Genomic DNA, 21,803 nt, shown 5'->3' on the forward strand with positions numbered 1-21,803 from the left:
ATTTTTATATGTGGTATTATGTGAGAGTCCAGCTTCCTTCTGTTGCATATGGTTATCCAGTTTTTCCAGCACCATCTGGGAAAAAACTGTCCATTCCCCATTGAGTGTCACCTATGTCAAAAATCATCTGACCATATATGTGAGGGTTTATTTCTGGGCTCTTTGTTTTACCCCAGTAATCTCTATGTCAGTCTTTATGCCATTATCACACTGTTTTGATTACTGTACTGTAACTTACTGTAGTAGGTTTTGAGATCTGGCGTGTGAGTCCTTTAGTTTTGTTCTTTTACAAATTATTCTCGCTGTTTTGGACCCTTGAGGGTCCATGTGAATTTAAGGATGTGCTTTTCTGTTTCTGAAAAAAACAAAACAAAACACATACACACAAGAAGCCTTATTGGAATTTTGATAGTGATCACATTGAATCTTTACATCTCTTTGAGTAGTATTAACATTAGGAAAAAAAATTTTTTTTAAAGATTTTATTCATTTGACAGAAAGAGATCACGAGGAGAGAGAGAGAGGAAGAAGCAGGCTCCCTGCCTAGCAGAGAGCCCGATGCGGGACTCGATCCCAGGACCCTGAGATCATGACCTGAACTGAAGGCAGAGGCTTCACCCACTGAGCCACTCAGGCAGCCCCAACATTAGAAAATGTTTTTACTGAAGTATAGTTGAGAAGGATTGACATTTTAGTAATAGTAAATGTTCCAATCCATGAACATGTGATGCATTTCCACTTATTTGTGACTTCTTTCAGTCATAGTTTGTAGTTTTCATTATACAAGTCTTTCACTTCCTTGGTTGAATTCTTAAGTATTTTATTCTTTTTGATGCTATTGTGAATTGAATCATTTTTGTAGGTTTTTTTTTTTTAGGTTGTTCATTGTTCCATATAGAAATACAACTAGTTTTTGTGTGTTGACTTTGTATCCTTTTACTTTGCTGAATTCATTTTTTTGGTTTTAATAGTTTTGTTGTTTTTGGAATTCTTAGGGTCTTTTTGTTTGGTTGGGTTTTTTTGAGGTAGGGGAGGGGCAGAGAGAGAGAGAGACTCTTAAGCAGGTTCCACACTCAGGACTCTGTGCCTTGATCCCAGGACCCTGAGGTTTTTACCTGAGCAGAGACCAAAAGTTGGACACTTAACTGACTGAGCCACCCAGGTACTCCAGAGATTATTAGGGGTTTTATAAGTAAGGTCATATTATTTGCAGAACAGAGATCATTTTCCATTTTCCATGCTCTGGCTGTTTTAATGGGAACCATTTGGTGTTCTGTGCACTAAGCCTGATCAGGGAAAGTTTCCTATCCTGCTCTTAGTCTCTAGTCTTAATGTATCCCTGTGAATCCAGGAGAATTGTCCATTAGTACTAAATGTGCCATGTCTCATCCACTCATTGATACACCAAGTAGTTAGAAAATACTTTCTGAAGCCTTGTTGCTTGGGTTAAACAACTCCATGCTTCACCATGGTACACTTTCAGCTTATTTTTATTTTCCTTTTACCTGTAAGATCAAGTTAGTAATAGTGCACACCTCATAGGGTTCTTTTGAGGATAAGTGAGTTAATACAAGTAAAGTACCTAAAACAGTGCCATGTAGGGGGTTGACTATCAGTATAATTATTATTTTAATACATGTAAAGCACTTGTAATGGTTACTGGCTTCTTATTGTTTTTCCTGTCTGCTATGTTCTTTCTGTCTGGTAGTATTAGTGGCATCCCATGTTTTAAAACTAGAAAACTTTAAAAATTATCACTATTAAAATAATACCATGTTGGTCAGATACTGTTAAGTTTTAATGGATTTCCTTCACTTTTAAATCTTTACCCTTTTTTTTTTTTTTTAAGATTTTTATTTATTTGACAGAAAAGAGAGAGAGGGAATACAAGCAGGGGGAGTGGGAAAGGGAGAAGCAGACTTCCCACTGAGCAGGGCCCTGAGCAAAAGGCAGACGTTTAACGACGGAGCCACCCAGGCACCCCTACTCTTTATTTTTTAATTTTTTAAATGTTTATTCTTTTAAAAGATTTTATTTATTTTTTGACACAGAGCAAGCAAGAGAGCGAGGAAGAGAGCAAACACAAGCAGAGGAAGCAACAGGCAGGGGAGAAGCAGGGTCTCCGCTGAAGAAGGAGCCCAACATGGGGCTTGATCCCAGGATCCTGGGACCATGATCCACCCAGGCGCCTGTCTTTCTTTGTTTTAACAAAAAAAGATTTTATTTATTTGAGAGAGAAAGAGTGAATGAGACAGAGCTCAAGAGGGCAGAGGGTCAGAGGGAGAAGCAGACTTCTGCTCAGTGCGGGAGCTGGACACGGGACTTAATCCAGAGACTCTGATATCAGGACCCAAGACAGCCACTTAACCAGGATTCCTAAACCTTTACCCTTTTGAATATCACAAATAAGGTAGTTATTTTTTCCAACTCATTCTGAACAGTTAACATCAATAGGCATTTAAAACCAATTATATATATGAGCTGTTTTTTCCTCTTGGGCTTCTAACTCATGTCACATTTTGTTTGCCACTTTCAGGGCAGAGCACTCCAGTGAGGCTTATAGGTATTTCAGTCCTACTTGAGGGGGACATTGAGATGCAAATCTGTTTATCAGAATGATCACTGAAAGTAAAGGGAGTGTAAATATCTAGTTTGGAGTTTACTTAACCTATTCCATTGAATCACTGTGTCATTTGGATCATTTCATTTGTCTTTTTTGTTATGGGTAGCTTTTGAAAATCCAAATATATAATTGTTTACAACTACCCACTCTAACAGTGAGAAGCAAAAGGTAGATAAACTATTAGCCAAAAAAAAGGTTTTGTAGTAATTATTGATAATTTGTCCTTTAAAAACTCAAACCAACTTATTGAGATGACAAATTAATGAGATTCTGTTTTACTATTAATAAAGAGAACAGTATATTTTCTGTGTTTTTCTTGCTTTCCCCTCACACAGTGAGGAAGCAGGGGGAACAGACATCCTAGTAGTTTAGTTTATATGTAGTCCTGAAATAACCCCTACATTGTTTCCAAATCTAATGTACTCCACAGTAAATATGAATACCATTAATAAAATATTTTTAAATTTAAAAACTATGTTTCTTTAACAGATTTCTATAATCCAGGAGCTTGTTACGAATTATGAAACCTCTCTTAAAACGTGTGACTTTTTTAGCCCTTATGGTAAGTTTAAATTAGATTGAATTGGAATTTGATTACTCATTTCAATCCATTTTTAATAACTTAGAGTAAAATTAGCCTGTATTTTATGTATGTGCTACATGATACCTATTTACTAAATAGTTTTTGAATTTGTGAAGGAAATTAGAAGAGCACTTTCAGTCTTACTTAATTTAAATTTTCCATAATCTTGTAAGATGGGAGTTAACTGTGTTTTAACATGGGTAAACAGACTTAAGAGGTGAGTGGCTTGCTAAGATCGTACAGTTAGTTTATATTGAAACCTATTTTCCCCAAATTCCTGCTTCTCTGTTCTTTCTACTCTTTTTTTATTTTAAATTCTATATGATTTAGTCTTTTGTTTCTTTCTTTATCAGGACATATGTAAATTAAGGCATCTTAGTTTAAAAAACATTCTAGAATGCTTTCACGTCCTGCAGATGCTAACTTTAGTCTGAGTTCTTCCTGTGTCTTTTACATGTTATTGCCCTTTTGTTTTTGTTAGATTAAAACAAACTTCATAATGAAATAACAGCACAGAAGTAGATGGGAGAATGAACCCTTGTGTCCCCATCACCCAGCCTCAGTGGCCAACATCTTGCCAGTCCTGTCTGAAGTTATCTTGTGTCACTTTTCTGGGGTATTTGAGATCACAAGCAGGCAGAGAGGCAGACAGAGAGAGAGAGAGAGAGAGAGGGAAGCAGGCTCCCCGCTGAGCAGAGAGCCCTATGCGGGGCTCGATCCCAGGACCCTGAGATCATGTCCTGAGCCGAAGGCAGAGGCTTTAACCCACTGAGCCATCCAGGCGCCCCTTCTGGAGTATTTTTAAAGCAGACATCCTGTTTACCTGTCAGTACCTTAGCATGCATCTCTAATGGTTTAGAACACTTACACAGAAGATGCAGCCAGGGTGCAAGCTCACACAAGTTAATGCTTGTATCGTAATATTGAACACCCAGTCCACGTAAAAGTTTCCCCAGTTACCTCAAATAATGTCTCTGTGTAATTGACTTATTTGGCTCTGAAAAAAGTCTACACTTTACATTTGGTTATGTCTCTGATAGTTTTTTAATCTTGAACAGTAACCTCCCCTCCCATTAAAAACAGAAAAACAAAAACAAAAAAATTCCCACCATTTGTTGAAAGGTCATTTGTCTTTTGGAATGTTCATGTTATGGATTTGGCTGATTGCTTTCTCCTGGTATCATTTAATATATTTTGCTCTTCATATTTCCTGCAAACCTGTAGTTAGATTTATAGGCTTGATTAAATCCAGGTTTTTTGTGGATACTTATGTGTTGCTTTGTCTCACATCTGGAGCCAGAAGACATTCTGCTTTTCTCTTTGTGATGTGATGATGGATCCGGGTTTAGACGTGGTCAGCCTGATCTGCTGGTTAAAAAGTTCCTCTTACCTGGTGATTTTGGCAGCCTCTGAGGACCATTGCCTCAGTCCCTTATTTCATTCGAATCATTTTTTCCCCTGCATTTAATAGCTAGAATTTTTCTTACAAAGAACTTGCCCTCGGGGCACCTGGGTGGCTCAGTGGGTTAAAACCTCTGCCTTTGGCTCAGGTCATGATCCCAGTCATGGGATGGAGCCCCGCATCTCAGCAGGGAGCCTGCTTCCTCTTTATCTCTGCCTATCTCTGCGTCTACTGTGATCTCTGTCTGTCAAATAAATAAATAAAATCTTAAAAAAAAAAAAAAAAAAAAACTTACCCTCATCAAATATCTGGTTCCTCTGAAATGTTATATAAAAGGAACGAGATAAATGCTTGTCTCTTTCCCTTATTTATTATTTGTTTTAATTTATGCTAATTTTTGTGTTTACATTGTTCTTTCATTTGATTAGCTAGTCTAGGAAACCTTTTTTTTCCTGTGGTGTGGGTGAATTCTCCTCTCTCCTCTTTCTATCTAATTTCAGACCTGTATGACTTCCCTGCTGAAATCCATTTGGAGAGCTTGGTATTTCTTTATCTACTCTTCTGTAGCTCGAGGTTCAGAATGGGGAACAGGATAGAGCTCAGCTGACTGTCACTGCTTTTGTCACATTGTAGGGTTCATTCCACCTTGTCAGGAGGGCCTCTTATACCTTCAACTTTGGCTTCCCCTGATGTAGGGTTGAGACCTAGGAAATGCAAAGCCCTAGCAGGTCTTGTTTGTGTGGGGTAGTTAGGGACTTCTCTTAACCCAGCTGTTTCCCCTGACTTTTCCTGATCTGCTGCCTTACATTCTCAGCCAGAAAATTCATAGAGTTAGACTGATTTACCTCTTTCCCCAGGATGGTTTCTTTGGGGTGAGGTAGGTGTTAGAAGCCTATGAAACCACCATCTTGTTTCTCTCCTGGCTGCTACTATTTGAACTTTATGGCATAAAGTCCTGCCTTTCTCTTTTGAAATTGGTAATTTTTCTGTGTTTTTACCCTTACTTTTGTAGTAATTATTAATTTCATCATGCATTAAGGGAAAAAGTATGTGATTTGCTTTACTTTGCCTTCTCTATAGTAATTTTATATTTGTTTGATTACAGAGAATGGAGAGAAGGAACCCCCAACAACACTGCTCTGGGTTCAGTATTTCCTGGCACAGCACTTTGATAAACTTGGGCAGTATTCTTTGGCTTTGGATTATATCAATGCTGCAATTGCTAGTACTCCCACTCTAATAGAATTATTCTATATGAAAGCAAAAATTTACAAGGTAAACTCTTAGTTGTGTTTTTTGATGAATTTGACACTTTAAGAACGCTTGGAGTTTTTCCTACATAAAATATAAAAATATCTAACACTCTAATAATCTTAGGGCACTTTATGTTACATAGTGGTATAAACAGTATATAATCCTTGGTAATTCCTTGATATATCTCTTAGTAAATGCGAATCATAATTTAACCAAAGAGTTCTAGATAAATTTGTTAGAAATGGTACCATATTTCTAGTTTTTATTGACTATTTTATATTCACCTATAATTTTTTAATCATAAATACTGTGGTTTCTTTAATACTTTTGTTTCTTAAAGCACATGGGTAATCTCAAAGAAGCTGCAAAGTGGATGGCTGAAGCACAATCTTTGGACACAGCCGATAGATTCATCAACTCCAAATGTGCAAAGTACATGCTTCGAGCAAATATGATTAAAGAAGCAGAGGAAATGTGCTCCAAATTCACAAGGGTAGGAAATACCATACTGAGCGTGTACTTTTCTGAATTAGTAAAATGAAACTCCAGTTCTCTGATGATTTGTGAAGTTTGCCACTTAAGTTCAAAAGAATTCATTTTTTGTTACTATTTGTATGAGTCCCGTCTAACTCGTGTCCTAAGTACGGTTTCTTCTGTGGCGGAGTGTGTATACACATGTGCTTCTGGTGGCAGATGGTTGAAAGACAGTAATAGGAACATAGTACCTTTATACACAAATAAGCAATATGCCAGACTTCAGTGCTTATGTGTAGTATTCAGTTTATAACTTTTTTGTCTCGTTAGTAATTTGTGGCTCCTTTTTAATTTCTCTTTTACAGTTATTTTGGATCTGCTTGTAGAGTTCTTTCTATGTAGAACTAATATTTATGGGGGTGCCCTGGGTGGCTCAGTCGGTTATGCCTTTGACTCTTGGTTTTACCTCACATCATGATCTCCAGGTCATAAGATCAAGCCCCATGTCAGGCTCCACTCAGTGCAGAGTCTGCTTGAAATTCTCTCTCTGCCCCTACCCCCCATGGGGTGTGTGCTTGCACGTGTGCTCTCTGTCAAAGAAATAAATCTTTTAAAAAAAGAGAGAAAAAAGGACTAACAGAGACTATAGTCTCTGGCATTTTAGAATTTAAGTTCTCTGAAATTGTTGGGCTTAACATCTATTCCTTTCCTTTCCCTCTTTACATATATTTTACCATGTGGACTTTCAATCTTGTTATAAAAATAGTAAGTTTATGGTTAAAAATATATGTAGACTAATGGAACAGGTAAGGTCAGAAACAGATGCACACGTATTTGGAAACTTGGCATATAGCCAAGGTGCTTTCAGAATCAGAGATGAAAAGACATTGCTGACACAATTAGTTATTTGTATAGACAGACATAAAATGACATTCTTCTGCTGTACGGAAATCAGTTGCAACCTGATTAAAGAAAATCTTGTAATCTAGCTTTAGACTTTGAGGTAGAAAGCATTTCTTAAGGCACTGAAGACCTTAAGTATAAGAGTAAAGTGAATATATTTGGGGCACCTGGGTGGGTCAGTGAGTTAAAGCCTCTGCCTTCGGCTCAGGTCATGATCCCAGGGTCCTGGGATCGAGTCCTGCATCGGGCTCTCTGCTCAGCAGGGAGCTTGCTTACCCCTCTCTCTCTGCCTGCCTCTCTGCCTACTTGTGATCTCTGTCTGTCAAATAAAAAAAAAATTTTTTTTTAATCTTTAAAAAAAAAAGTGAAGTGAATATATTTGACCATATTAAAATTAAGGTTTACCTATAACAAAAATAACCATAAGCAAAGTGAAAAGGTAGACCATAGAATTGGAGAAGGTATTTCCAATCCATATGATGGAATAAGAATTATAAAGAACTCCACAAAGAAATAGTTACTTAAACACATTGAATATGACTTTGAGGCATAATGTGCAGACCATGTTCCCAAGTTTAATTTCCAACTTTTGTGGAAAATACTTGGGAATAAAAAATTTTTATCTCTGAGTGCACATGACATACACTATTGGAGGGCTTTAGTGCTGGTGTTTGTGAGTAAGTGATTTTAGATGAAAGTAAGTTAGCGCTGTGCCCTGTGATACTAAAGTATTCCTACTGCAGCCCCAGCGTACCACCTTCCTTAAATGTTAACCAGATTCTGGTTGTGTCGGGGTGTTTATCATAACCTCCTGTAATTTAGAAGTCACAGAATAGCTTGAGCTTTTATTGTGAAAACTTAACTACTTAGAAGAATGTCATAGAAACAAAAATACACACACACACTAAACCTCGTAAGCAAAAGACAAGACAAGAGAAACATGGGCAAAGGATGCGAATAGTTAGTTCACAGAAGTGGAAAGTGGAATGGCCAGAAAAGAGGTTTTCATTAGTAATCAGGGAAGTAGTAAGATCTCGTTTTGTACTATCTAAGTAGCATAAATTTAAGTCTGGTGTTAGTAGGTATTGGTAAGTAATCTGTCATATATACAGATATATATATATACACAAATATATATCATATATATGAAATGTATGTTATATTAGTAAGAGATAAATGGTGTACAGGTAGTAGGCTTTCATGAAAATTTAAATGTGTGATATATGTGAGTGTGTATGTATGTATGTTTATCTCACACATTTAAATTTTCGTGAAAGGCTACCACCTAGAGACCATTTGTTATCTCTCACTCATCATAAAAATGGCATTTTCATCTGAACCTTCCTGAATTCTACTTTCTCATATTTAGAGTAATGCAAATAATTTGTGTACCATTTGTAAGGGGAAATAGAAAGTGCCTTTAACAATTATTAAGCCCTGAGCTAAGTACTTTATATACATAATCTCACTTAATCCTACCAGTCCTCTGATAGCATTACTCCGGTGTTATAGTCAAGAAAATATTTAGAGTGATCAGGTACTGTGCCAGCTGGAGATCACCCAGCTAGTCATTCATTTTGGAGCCAGGATTCTAGCTTAGGGGGTCTCTGACACTAAAACTAAAACACATGTTTTAGAATTGTAATAGGAGCAGAAACTGCAGTGACTAATGTTTCCAAAATTCACATGCTGCAGGATCAACAGATGCAAAATGGTAGGTATATTGTTGCGGGGGGAAGCATTAGCAAGAATGCTGGCTAACGGGTAAGGAGAAGGAAAAATAAAATAAGGAAAATCATGATAATGTTTATGTTCACGTAGCACTGAACCATGTGTCTGGCACTTGGCAACAGAGTCGTCGAGACTCTGAAGGGTCACGTAGTACATAGTGCTGGAGCTCAGACTCTTCTTTGCAGTGCAGCACAGTTCTGGAGATGGCAAGATGGTACAAGAATAGATGTAAAGGCAGCAGTGTTTGTACAGGAGACAACCCCTTGAAAGGCCGGAGCGGGAGTAAGAAGGAAAGTGCCAGTAAAACGAGTATACACAACCTTTTTTTGTTTTTTTTTTTTTTAAGGAAGTTAGGTTTTATTTATTTATTAGACAGAGAGAGAGCACAAGCAGGCAGAGCAGCAGGCAGAGGAGCAGGCAGAGGGAGAAGCAGGCTTCATCCCAGGACTCCGGAATCATGATCCAGGCTGAGGCAGATGCTTAACGACTGAGCCACCCAAGCGCCCCTGTACAAAACTTCTTAAGTTGAGTAAGTCCAGTGATATTATTATTATTATTTTTTAAGATTTTACTTATTTATTTGAGAGAGAGAACTCGAGAAGAGGAAGGTCAGAGGGAGACCAGACTCCCTACTGAGCAGGGAGCCCAATGTGGGTCTCGATCCCAGGACTCCGGTCTCATGACTAGAGCCGAAGGCAGTCACTTAACCAACTGAGCCATCCAGGCACCCCAAGTCCAGTGGTTTTAAAAACCAACATGCGCATATGCATACCAAGCCACAGTCAGCCAAGATGTGTCTGAAAAGGCACCCCAGAACGTAGAAGAACAGGAAGGGCTGGCTGGTTGAGGAGAGGAGTCCCCGAAATCTGTGGTCCAGCTGGCTTGTCAGACTTGCATCTGGTCATCCACACTTGACAAGTTTTCCTGTCGGATGGAGAGCTGCTTCTGTTTGGCCACTCTTGTTCTTTGGCCAGGCATGTCCATAATGGTGGTAGCCCACTGAACCAGGGGAGGAAGACTGCTAACCTTTGGAAGTCACTTTTTGTGTGATGATAAGTGATTCTAGCTGATGCTAATAAGTCAGTGAAGTGGCACATTTCCTTCTTGCAGAATTTTTGTATAGAGTTGTTGATACAAGCTGGACAGTTTTAGTTAGTAAAGATTTTCAAATGAAAAAGAATGTAGATTTCTTACAAAAATATGTAATTATCAAAAAATGGAAAATAAATACAACCATAAGGAAGAAATAGCATATACCTATAATTCCATTCACTGAGAAATAACCAGTTTTGTTTTGTTTTTTTTTTTAAAGATTTTATTTATTTGACAGACAGAGATCACAGATAGGCAGAGAGGCAGGCAGGGGTGAGGGGGACACATGCTCCCTGCTGAGCAGAGTTCCTGATGTGGGGCTCGATCCCAGGACCCTGAGATCATGACCTGAGGCTTAACCCACTGAGCCACCCAGGTGTCCAGAGATAATCAGTTTTTATACTTTTAATGAGAATGTTGAAAATTGAACTAGTCACCCAAAATGAGTGTGAAAAAGAACTGAAGGCTAAAGTTATTTATGTACGTATACCTTTACCATTTTCCCTGGTGGGTCATATATTTGAAATAACTCCTCTAAATTGTGACAAAGCTTCAGTGTCCCTCCATTGAAAGTCAGTGCTTTAAGTCTTAACACTCTGCTCAGAATTCTCATTGAACCCAAGATAACAACTGTTCTTTCCAAATACCATTATTTGGTTTTGTCAGCCCACTGCAAATGAGAGGAGTTGGCAAGGAACAGGAAACAGACACATGGACATGAAGAAAGTATCAACCAATGGCCAAAGATGAAGGGAGGAGACTGGGAACCTGGAAAACAGTCTTAGAACTATTCCTAACAAATTCAGCAATAATGGGTGTACATCAATCATAGTGACCCTGAGCCAACAGGGAGAGGTTAAACAGTGTTTGCTTAGAAAGAAGAAAATAGGCAGTGCTTCATAGGATTACTGTCTTAAATGGTTCATTCATTCATTAAGGAGGCTTCCCGCTCCCAGCGTGGAGCCCAGCACTGGGCTTGAGCTCACAATCTTTCACTATCAAGGGTCAGACACCCTACCAACTGAGCCACCAGGCGGCCCTGTGGTGTTCAAAACTTAGCTTCACCAGTTTGGTGCCTTTCCCAGGTAGAGTGTTGAATACTCAGACAGAGCTGGGTAAATAAGACATGTGATTTTGAATCAACAGGAGAATTTGGAAGTATCGTGAAATAGTTGTTTATTGCTATTTATTGTCATAATAATACTTGTAGCCATTGTTGTAAAAGAGAAAATGAGATTTTTATAGGATCTCTTTTATTGTTTGCTTCCTATATTTGTGAATGCTTCCCTTGTAGGAAGGAACATCTGCCATGGAAAATCTAAATGAAATGCAGTGTATGTGGTTTCAGACCGAATGCATTTCAGCTTACCAGCGCTTGGGGAGGTACGGGGATGCCTTGAAAAAATGCCACGAAGTAGAAAGGGTAAGTTGTAGAATTTTGACTCTATTTTTCTCCTGTAAGGTGACGAAAACAGGTTGATTTCTACATGGGATCCTCTACCTGTTCTGACTACTTTGGAAACTTCGTTGTGGAAAGAAATCTGGATGGTTAGCCTTTCAGACATTCAGAAGTTGTGAACAGATGCCTGCTTTTTTGATCCTCAATTGGTTATGATTGTGACGTGTCTGCATAATTTGGTCTGCGGGAAGAAGGAAAAGATTGATCTATCGAGCCATTATTGCTATTATTAACATACATTCAGAATTTCTATTTCGTAATCGGGCCATTGTTTGATTTCATCACTCGCCCAGCAGGACACACAAGCCGATGGCCACCTCTTTCCCCTTTACGTCAGGATCTGCTCTGTAGTCAGCCTCTCTCCAGTTTGTCTTCCCAGGATACTGTTCTGTGTGAACAGCAGTCTGCAGCTGGTTTGCAGGCTTATTGTATTACTTGTTTTTAGGATTATGTGTGATGTGCCTTAGCGAGGGGACTTTTCTTTTCCTTTGTGTGAATTTTGTTTTCCTGTTCTTTGTCATCTCTGAAGCACTCTCCTTCCAAATGGACAACAGGAGGAAAAGAGCCACAAAAGCGCGCCTGAGGCAGTCCTCAGCAGCCCTCAGTTGGGGGCTCATTCGGCACCCCCTGCTCCCATGCTGACGCAGTATAAAGCCACAGGCGGCGTAGTCAGGTGAGCCTGCTGTCTGCACTGGGCAGTCACTTTGGCTGTTTTCCCATGTGAAACTTCTGAGGTGACCCAGAAGAAAGAGAAATTTGCACATCCTCAGGATCATTATAATCCTATCTCCAGCTTCAGCCCCAGTCCTCCTAACATTAATGACCACGTATTTCTTTGTGATATTTATTAAGGATTGTTAGACTATGATGACTTGCAGTTCCTTTACTAAGTTTCATTTAGATTATGCTCTCCCTTGAATTTATAGTGATGTTGGCTCAGGAACATGAAATAAAATTCTATAATGTCAGATCAGCTATATCTACTTTAAGAAATATGATTTGACTGGTAGAAAGCATTTTTGAAGAAAAAAGATTACAGGAAATCACTGGCTATCAGAGATTAATAAAATATGGCAGACATTGTCACCCTCTGTTCCTGTTACATAATTATTGCTAGAAACTTTACTGTTTTGATTTGGATTTGTTAGTCCTTGAGGACAGAACGAATTAGACACAGATTTTAAAAAAGAGTGGGTGGCGGCGGTGCCTGAGTGGCTCAGTCAGTTAAGCGTCTGCCTTTGGCTCAGGTCATGATCTCAGGGTCCTGGGATCCCAGTCCTATATTGGGCTCCCTGCACCGCGGGGAACCTGCTTTTCCCTCTGCCTCTGCCCCTTCCTGCTGCTTGTTTTCTCTCTCTCTCATGCTTACTGTCTCTCAAATAAATAAATGATATCTTAAAAAAAAAAAAGCCTATTTGTAGACCACTTGTAAGCTTAGTCTTTTATAGTAAAAGTAAGGCTTAACTCTTCTAGTGGTTGTATGTTGAAGTGTGAGTGCTTAGTACAAATAGGGAGATTAAATATTTTATTAACTGATTAATGCTAAAATTCATTTCTAATAAAATTAACAATCTAAAATAATTCTTAATGATATATATTTTGAAGATTTAAGAGTAATTGCAGAATTTACAGATTTATTATAAGTATCTGCATGAATTGCTTTTGTGCCTGGATTTTAACTATTTTTGTAAAGAAATGAGCACCTTTCAAAAATACAACTTTGCAGTTTACATTCACCTTCAATGAATACAGTAGAAGTTCAAATAAGGGCTGGGCCTTTCTTTTGCCTTCAAAAATTCATTCAAGAATACTCTCTTCAAGGTTAGTTTCAGCTATGACACATATTGCTGTGAGCTTTTAGTAATTGGATTTAAAATGTTAGAATTCTGGAATGGTCCAGTATAATACTTTCTCTGCTTTCATCTTGCCACCCTCAAAGGATTTTAGGATTATATGTAACAGTTATAAAGTCCAGCCCAATCTGTTTAGAACTTGAGTTTTATTAAAAACAAAAACAAAACAACCATCTTCAGAATATTGGATATAAACTTGTGTTCAGAATAACTTTAAACTATTTTCTTTTAAGAATTCCTTTCTTTTCCTATTTTTCCAGGTGATTAGTTTCTCATTATTTTAGTGTGCTTTATATCTGAAACACAGCAGTAATACATATTTCTAAAACTTTATGATAAGGTCTAGGATTTCCAATAGATCAGAGCCATAGGCAGTTCATAACTTGATCTTCTAGTGCAACTTAATCCTGATCCAGTTGATGCCTGCTTTATGACAGATTTTCTATAAAGGGCACAGAGTCACGTATTACGCTATTTTTGGTCTGGTTATTATTTTTTGACTCAGAGGTTTTTGTTGCCTTTCTGTATGTGAGCTTTTATTGGTTTTCTCCAGGAACTCTGAGAAGTAGCGGAGTGGGAGAATCTGGGTGAGAAGAGAGGGACAAGTAGGGAATTCTTAAAGGAAACCACACTCTTAAGCTGTCACTAGCATTTCTCAGTTCTTTGCTGACTTGACTTAATGCTGATTCCAGCCCAATTTTGACAAATTAAGCAATTCCTACCAACATTACCTTCCCCTGGTCCCAAAAGAACTAGTAGTTTATATTGAGAAAATGGAGTTAAAAGCCTGAGCTGTGTGTTAAAATTTGGGTACCTAGTTTCTGCAGGAAGCTGGTAGGTGACCATACTGTGTTATTGTTTAGCTAACGTATGGGGAGACTAACTTCACCTGTTTGTGTCAGCTAGTAGATTTTTATGTTTTATAAATCTGGAGACTTAAATCACCTTCAAGGTAGTGTTAGGTAGATCTTTGTGGTGATGGACTAGTTCCGTGTCTTGATTGTGGTTGTATTTACATAAATTTACACATGTGATAAAAATCATATGGAACTATATACCCACATTGTTCCGATGTCAGTTTTTTAATTTTGTTCTCATACTATCGTTGCGTAGGATATTACTTCTGGGGGAACACTGAGAGAAGAGTGTACAGGATATCTCTATGCTAACTTTGTAACTTCCTCTGAATCTATAATTATTCCAAAATAAAGAAATAAAGAATTTTTTAAAAAGAAAATCAAGCTAAGATTATTTAGTTGTTTATAAGTAGGATTCTGCAATATAGTATTTCTTCGCAAGGCAAAATTATTTTGTTAGTATCCTACTTTTCCTAATGTACTCTAGCCTTATGCTGTCCAGCACTGTTAGCTTACTATAGAGTGACCAACGTCCTGGTTTGCCTAGGGCAGAGCAGGGCTTTCATTGGAAAAACCGAGAAAGCCCCAGACAAGCTGGGATAAGTTGGTTACCCTATGTATGGAAGACTAACTGGAGAGAGGCAGCCTGTGGGCTGTTAACTGGAAAAGAGGCGGCTTAAATGTTTGTGGTTCCCTACGGCTCCCTCTAAGACTTGACTCAGATCGTGTCTACTAAAGCTGCTAGAGTATCTCCGGAAACTTGCATCTGCCTTTTTACACATAAATGTTTCTCAACTTTAAAATAAAGTCCTGTAATCTCATAGATGTTATCTCATTTTGTATTCCTTGATTATTGGCACTGCCATTTTTCCTGAGTTGTATTGGATTTTAAGATCTTAAGGTCTAGAATAACTTGATTTACATTAACCACAAAGATAATTTTGTGGTTTTTTTTTTTTAAAGCATTTCTGAAATATGTAACCCTTCGATTAAAAAAAACAGGTTCATGTTAATTCTTATGATTTGGTTTGTCTTATTGATGAGAGGAATGCAGTTTTCTAACATAACCTGTTAAAGCATGATTCTTAAAGTTATCAACTAATGTTAAATGTTCATTTTTTCCCCCTCTACACTGTGTACTCTTATTCTTTTTATCTTAGAATTCTTCCCTTAAAATCTCAGGTACTTAAAGTAATTCTGTGTGTAGCGTATTTCTAATCACCAGCACAACTAAAATTATGAAATGTGGACAATTACTAATGTGTCTTCTGCACAGTGAGTTACTTTGGCCCCCAGGACAGAGGGTAGATGAAGTAGGAGAAGAGCTTAATCTGGTTTTGCGTATTGAATCATTCGTTTTTCTTTGTATTTTTAGAGAAGCTAAAATAGGGGAGAAGAAAGAAAATAGAGGTAGAGGTGCACATAGGAAAGAAAATAAAAGTTTACATTGTTTTGAAGTAGCGATGTTAATTGTCTTCTTGCCATGTAAGGAATTAGCTTTTTAACTTCTGGGCCGTGGATCCTTTGAGAATTGAATGAAAGCCTTGAACTCTCTCCTTGGGAAAATGTTATTGTGCTCATTTATACACAGACTACATATTAAGAACCATTGCTAAAATGGAATGTTGATAGATTAGTGGGAGTTTATTGAATGAGAAAAAATCATAATGCTCTGTGTCCAATAAAATTTAAAGTGTCTTGTTTGATTCCTTAACAACTTCATGAAATTGGCTGTATACATTTCTTTATTCCTAACTGAGATTAAATATTTGAGGCCGTAGGAAATTAAGAGGTCACACATGCCTGATAAGCAGCTTCTCTCTTGAGTTGGCAAAAATTATGCTTATTGAATGTTCCGCCCTATGCCAGATAGTGGCAATAGAGATGATAGGGCTTACCCTCAAAGAACTTACGGTTGAGTAGAATAGTCTGATTTGTAAACATTTAATATGAACCTATATATATTTGACCTTCATTCAGAGCTCTGTTTAACTTTGTCATGTTGATTTGGGGAGAATACTAAGGAGAAATACTTCCTTAGAGTGAAAAATTAATATATACTGATTTCAGTTTAAAAAAATCTGATCTAACTTATTACACAGACATTGAATATCATCACAAAACATGATTTATAAGGAATGGCCAAGGATTGTTACAACAGAAACTTCAGTTGAATACAAAGAAGAGTTTGATGTCCTTTGTAGTGTTAAGGACTGCCCAGTAGAAAGGGCAACTAAGTGGAATTGTGACTGCTTACACTGTATTTGGGGCTTTTTATGATTTTCCTTATAAAAATAGACATTGTTGACATCTATGTAAGGAATAATTTTGTGGTTTTTTTTTAAAGCATTTTTTTGAGATAACCGATGATCAATTTGATTTCCATACATACTGCATGAGAAAGATGACCCTTCGTGCCTATGTTGACCTTTTGAGATTAGAAGATATACTCAGAAGACATGCTTTCTATTTCAAGGCTGCCAGATCAGCGATTGAAATATACTTGAAATTGTATGATAACCCCTTAACCAATGAGAGCAAACAACAAGAAATACATTCAGGTAACTGGAAAAGAACTTGTGTTAAAAGGATTGAAAAGAAAACTACATTTCAGAATGTCATTAGCATTAACAACATATAGAAAAGCATGTTGTCAAATGGATGTGAAGCCCAAATCAGGTCACTTATATGCTAAAAAAAAATGGTGGATGGGGAGAGGGAGGTGCTTGGAAGAAGTCAGTGGGATCCTATTCTGTAGTTGATACTTATAAATAGCCCTAATGGGTGACTTGTAATCTTATTTACTTATTTTATTATTAAAGATTTTTTTTTTTAAAGTAATCTCTACACCCAACATGGGGCTCAAACTCACAACCCCGAGATCAAGAGTACCACATTCCACCAACTGAGCCAGCCAGGTTCCCCACAATCATTTTTATTTTTATCTTCAGTAAGACCAATTGGGAAAAATAGAAATGTCTGGGCTCTTTTTCTTTCTTTCTTTACTTTTTAATAGCTTTGAGCCCTTTTGGGAAATACACATATTCTTACAACTTCCGCTGCCTAGTTGGTTGAAAATAATAGTGCCAATGAGAAGACATGTATAGCTTTTTATTTACTAAAATGTTAGTGTCTACAGATATTTGAGAGATAGTAGCATGGAGGCAGATTTCTGAAGAGATCACAAGTATGTGTAAATGTCTGACTTACCCTTGATGTATTCCAAGAGGATCAGTGTCATCACACCCCTGTACGCAGATTGGGACTTGAGGCTCAGCAAGATGAAGTGATTTGCCTAAAGTCATGTATTGTGTGCAAGGTGGAACTGGGCCAAAATTGATTAATTTTGTTTTATTATTAATTTATTTTTTACATTGATGAAATTTAGTCACAGTATTTACCAGTTGCCTGCTGTGTGCTGGTGTGTGTGCTGGGCTGTGGGAATATACTTTCTGAGAAACCTCTGTGTCCTTGCCTTTTCCCCCTTTCCCCTCTTAAAGCTGTACTGCTGTAATGCAGCACTGTGTATTGCTGAAGGATGCGGGGTAAATGGAAACCTTGATTTAGAATTCGTGTTCACTTGGATATTTATAGAAAACCTGTCAGCCAAAGAGCTGAAGAAAATGCTCAGCAAGCAAAGAAGAGCTCAGAAAAAGGCTAAACTGGAAGAAGAGAGAAAGCATGCAGAACGGGAACGTCAACAAAAAAATCAAAAGAAGAAAAGGGATGAAGAAGAAGAAGAAGCCAGTGCTCTCAAAGAAGAACTTATACCTGCAAAGTTAGAAAGGGTGAGATGAATTTACGTGTTTCTTTGTAGGATTTAGGTTATTTGCTTCTGTTCTGGTCATGAACATGTTTTAATTAAATCTAGAGACAGAGCTGTTTTATAATATTTCAAGGTCATTATGATAGTTAATTATTTTTGAGTGATAATGTGCAAATTTTGGTTAATGCAAATGACACATAGAATTGTAGTTGTGGTGGGCAGCACAGTGGTCCCTGAAATCCAGCCACATTCCAAATCCTGGAATTTGTAAATATGTTGTATTACACAGCAATGTGGAATAATGTGGCAGATGGCCTTAAAATAAGGAAGTTAGCCTGGATGATCTGGGTGAGCCCAGGAGAATCACAGTGGGTCTTCAAAGGAGAGGGGGTTGGAGTAGCTGAGGAGACTCAGTCCTCTATTATCTGGTTCTGAAGAGGGAATGAGTGAACGGCAAACGGAGATTATGGGCAACCCTGAGAAGCCAAAAAGGGCATTGAAACACACTCTCCCTTAGTGCCTCCGAAAGGGACATGGTCCTGCTGACTTCTTGATTTTTGAACCTGGCGCGACCCATGTCGGACTTTAGACCTACAGAACTGCCAAGATAATAACTCTGTGTTGCTTTATTGACACTAAATTTTTGGTAATTTGTTAGAGCAGCCAATTACCTGTTACATCTGGAAACATTTTGTATATCTTGATAGGTTTTAGTTAAAGATAAAGCACTTCATCTCTGGGATTTTCTCAAAGTGTCCTAGTTTTTTGGGGATCAGATTTAGGGAAATAATTTAACTTTCAGGTTTATTTACTGTGGAATCTAGCATAAGGATTGTAAACTGGTGATTTTTTTTCTACTTACACAATGCAATTGTATTTGTCTCCGTACTTTGAATGTTTCAAGATTAAGGGCTATCAGTATTTGGTGTCCCATCTCCTTAAGCCTGTGAAATAATTTCCTGGACATTTTGGAGTTTTATGAGATTATATTGGTTTTATAATCAGAAAAAATAATAGAGCTATTTTCATTTTGAAATTATTGACTATTTTATTTTGAATTTGTTTACAGATAGTTTTAAAATGTTTTCTTGCTTATTTGGTCATATAAAGAGAACTGTAAATTACTTTAGATATGTATTAATATGAGATTTTGGGTGAATTTAACTTGTATAGCTGTTTTTAAATGTAGTAATTTTCCTTTCTGTTTCAAAATAGATAGAAAATCCATTAGAAGAAGCTATCAAGTTCCTTATACCTCTTAAGAACCTTGTTGCTGATAACATTGACACTCATCTGTTAGCATTTGAAATATATTTTAGAAAAGGTAATCATTTGAATTCAGTTGTTAATCCTTACTTATATTGGTGACCATATTCAGTGTGATCTTTATTAGTTAGATAGTTAGAGTTCCATTTCAGCCTTCCACAAAGTCTCCTGTTCCCTTTTTCCTTTTCTACTCAAAACTTTACGGGGCAATCAGAATATTACGATCAAATCCATTTTGAGAATAGTTTGAACAGTCATACAAATTGTTTACCTGAAGCATTCAATTCTACATGATTTCAAGCTTTTCTTAGAAAATAGAAATTGTTTTTGATAACCAAAGTCAGCTGTGAATTTTGCTTATGAATGTTACAGGAAAGGTAACATTTTGTCACTGGAATTTAAGTGAGCCTAAAATAAAGTGACTAAAACAGCGTACATAAATATTCATGCTGTTACTTTTATATTTTCTTTTCTGACACAGGGAAGTTTCTGTTGATGCTGCAGTCTGTCAAACGAGCTTTTGCCATCAACAGTAATCACCCATGGTTACATGAATGTTTAATTAAATTTTCTAAGTCTGGTAAGTATACAAAAGGTAATGTTAATGTAAAAGCGAATATGACAGTTCAGCAGCCTTCTGTTAAGTTGGACATTAAAAAGATTTGCAATAATATAAAGCAAAAAAAGATAATATTTGTAGTGCATCTATAAATTAAACATGCTAGTAAGAATATGCTAAAAATTAGTACATTTTTAAGCTAGAATATATTTATATTCCAAAGGAGCAATATTTTACTATGTAAAGTATATCAAGCTTAATAATAAATGTAAATGTCTTTAAAAATGCTGATTTTGTTTCAGAGAACAGATGAAAAAATTTTTAATTCCAAATATTTTGTTTTTATAGTGTCTAATCATAGTAATCTTCCAGACATTGTGAGCAAAGTTCTATCTCAAGAAATGCAGAAAATATTTGTCAACAAAGATTTGGAAAGTTTTAATGAGGATTTTCTCAAGCACAATGCTACCTCTCTTCAGCATCTGCTTTCAGGTCAGTGTCTGACTCCCGGGGTTAGAACATTTATGGAAGAGGTTAGAATGTAATGAAAGTGAAAGTTTGTAAAGATGTTCAGCCTTATAAATTATCATAGAAAAAGAAATCAACACAATATAATTTTTGATCTTTCAAAATAAGAAAGGTTTGTTTTGTTGGTTTGGAAAAAGGAGATGAAAGTATGGTAAAGACATGGTGAATAAGCACTCGGTATTTTGCTTCTGAGAGTGTAAAGTGGCCGTGCCGTTTAGGAAAGCAGTCTGTCATTCTGAGTAAGAGCTTCACATTGGGGTGCCTGGGGGGCTCAGTCGTTTGAGTGTCTGACTCTTACTTTCAGCTCGTTATGATCTCAGGGTCCTGGTGTTAGGTCCGTGATTAAAGGAGCAAGACTGATACAAAGCGAAGGTCAAGCAAAGCTTTATTTTGCGCCAAGCATCGAGAATCAAACCGACCATTCAGGGCCGCCTCTTCCAGAGAGAGCGAGCGACTCGCAGCCTCACAGACTGACTTTTATAGAGCAAAGGCCATGTGGTTGAGCCTGGCCACACGCAGGTGGCCAATGAGATTGCAACACTCAGAGAAAGCTGCACAGTCATGCTAGGTCACACACAGGTGGCCCTTTGAATTACAATTCACCCCATAGTGGCTATTTGAACTAGCCTATCACCTTGGTCAGAATTGGTGCCCAAAAGGCGGGGCCCACACTCCTTGGTAGCTAGGGAAACAGTATGCTCACCCCACTGATTGGAAGTCTCCACCTGACCTGACGACCGACCCCCCTCCCCCAGAGTATTTGGGCTCTGTTATCACGGACTGGTCAACCACTTTCTACTGGTTTCCCAGACTTGCTTTTAAGTAAGTTTCCCTTGCCGGGGGAGGGGGCAGGGTCAGTTGAAGTTTTACTGCATAAACACAAAATCACTGTTTAACCGAGATGAAATTGCTCTGGCTAAATAGGCCCTTACACTGGATTGAGTCCAACGAGGGGCTGTATGCTGAGCGGGAATCTGCTTGAGACTCTCTCCCCTGCCCCTTCGTGTGTGTGCACTCAAATAAATGAAATAAATCTTTTTATTTTTTAAGATTTTATTTATTTATTTGATAGACCGAGATCACATGTAGGCAGAGAGGCAGGCAGAGAGAGGGGGAAGCAGGCTCCCCGCTGAGCAGAGAACCTGATGCAGGGCTCAATCCCAGGACCCTGAGATCATGACCAGAACTGAAACCAGAGGCTTTAACCCACTGAGCTACCCAGGTGCCCCTAAATTAAATAAATCTTTAAAAAAAAAAAAAAAAGAGAGCTTCACATTATCTGTGATTTCTTGGCTGTGGTCATACTTTTGCAAATAATTTTAAAGAATTAATCCAAAGCAAAGATAGGGCTTTACATGTAAAGATGGTAACTGAAATGTTGTGTGTAAGTGTAGGGAAAAGAACAGAAACAAATTTAATGTATGTCTAGTATGAGGGGAAATGGTAGTAAGTT

The 21,803-nt window shown here is 37.6% G+C and overlaps 1 protein-coding gene across 5 annotated transcripts in view; it reads left to right on the forward strand.

Moving 5' to 3' along the window:
- The window catches only part of NAA16 (N-alpha-acetyltransferase 16, NatA auxiliary subunit), a 63,547-nt gene that overhangs the window by 37,157 nt on the left and 4,587 nt on the right, over positions 1–21,803 (forward strand). For 4 of the 5 annotated variants that reach the window (XM_059143946.1, XM_059143947.1, XM_059143948.1 and 1 more), the window contains 9 exons: positions 3,113–3,185; positions 5,714–5,883; positions 6,203–6,355; positions 11,357–11,485; positions 16,579–16,792; positions 17,826–18,019; positions 19,213–19,321; positions 19,745–19,843; positions 20,171–20,314. In XM_059143946.1, the coding sequence (XP_058999929.1) occupies positions 3,113–3,185; positions 5,714–5,883; positions 6,203–6,355; positions 11,357–11,485; positions 16,579–16,792; positions 17,826–18,019; positions 19,213–19,321; positions 19,745–19,843; positions 20,171–20,314 (1,285 nt within the window). Of the gene's footprint in view, positions 1–3,112; positions 3,186–5,713; positions 5,884–6,202; positions 6,356–11,356; positions 11,486–16,578; positions 16,793–17,825; positions 18,020–19,212; positions 19,322–19,744; positions 19,844–20,170; positions 20,315–21,803 lie in introns of those variants that run through there. The other variant, XM_059143950.1, reaches the window with a different exon arrangement.

Source organism: Mustela lutreola, chromosome 13 (genome assembly GCF_030435805.1).
Source record: "Mustela lutreola isolate mMusLut2 chromosome 13, mMusLut2.pri, whole genome shotgun sequence".
Lineage (NCBI taxonomy): Eukaryota > Metazoa > Chordata > Mammalia > Carnivora > Mustelidae > Mustela > Mustela lutreola.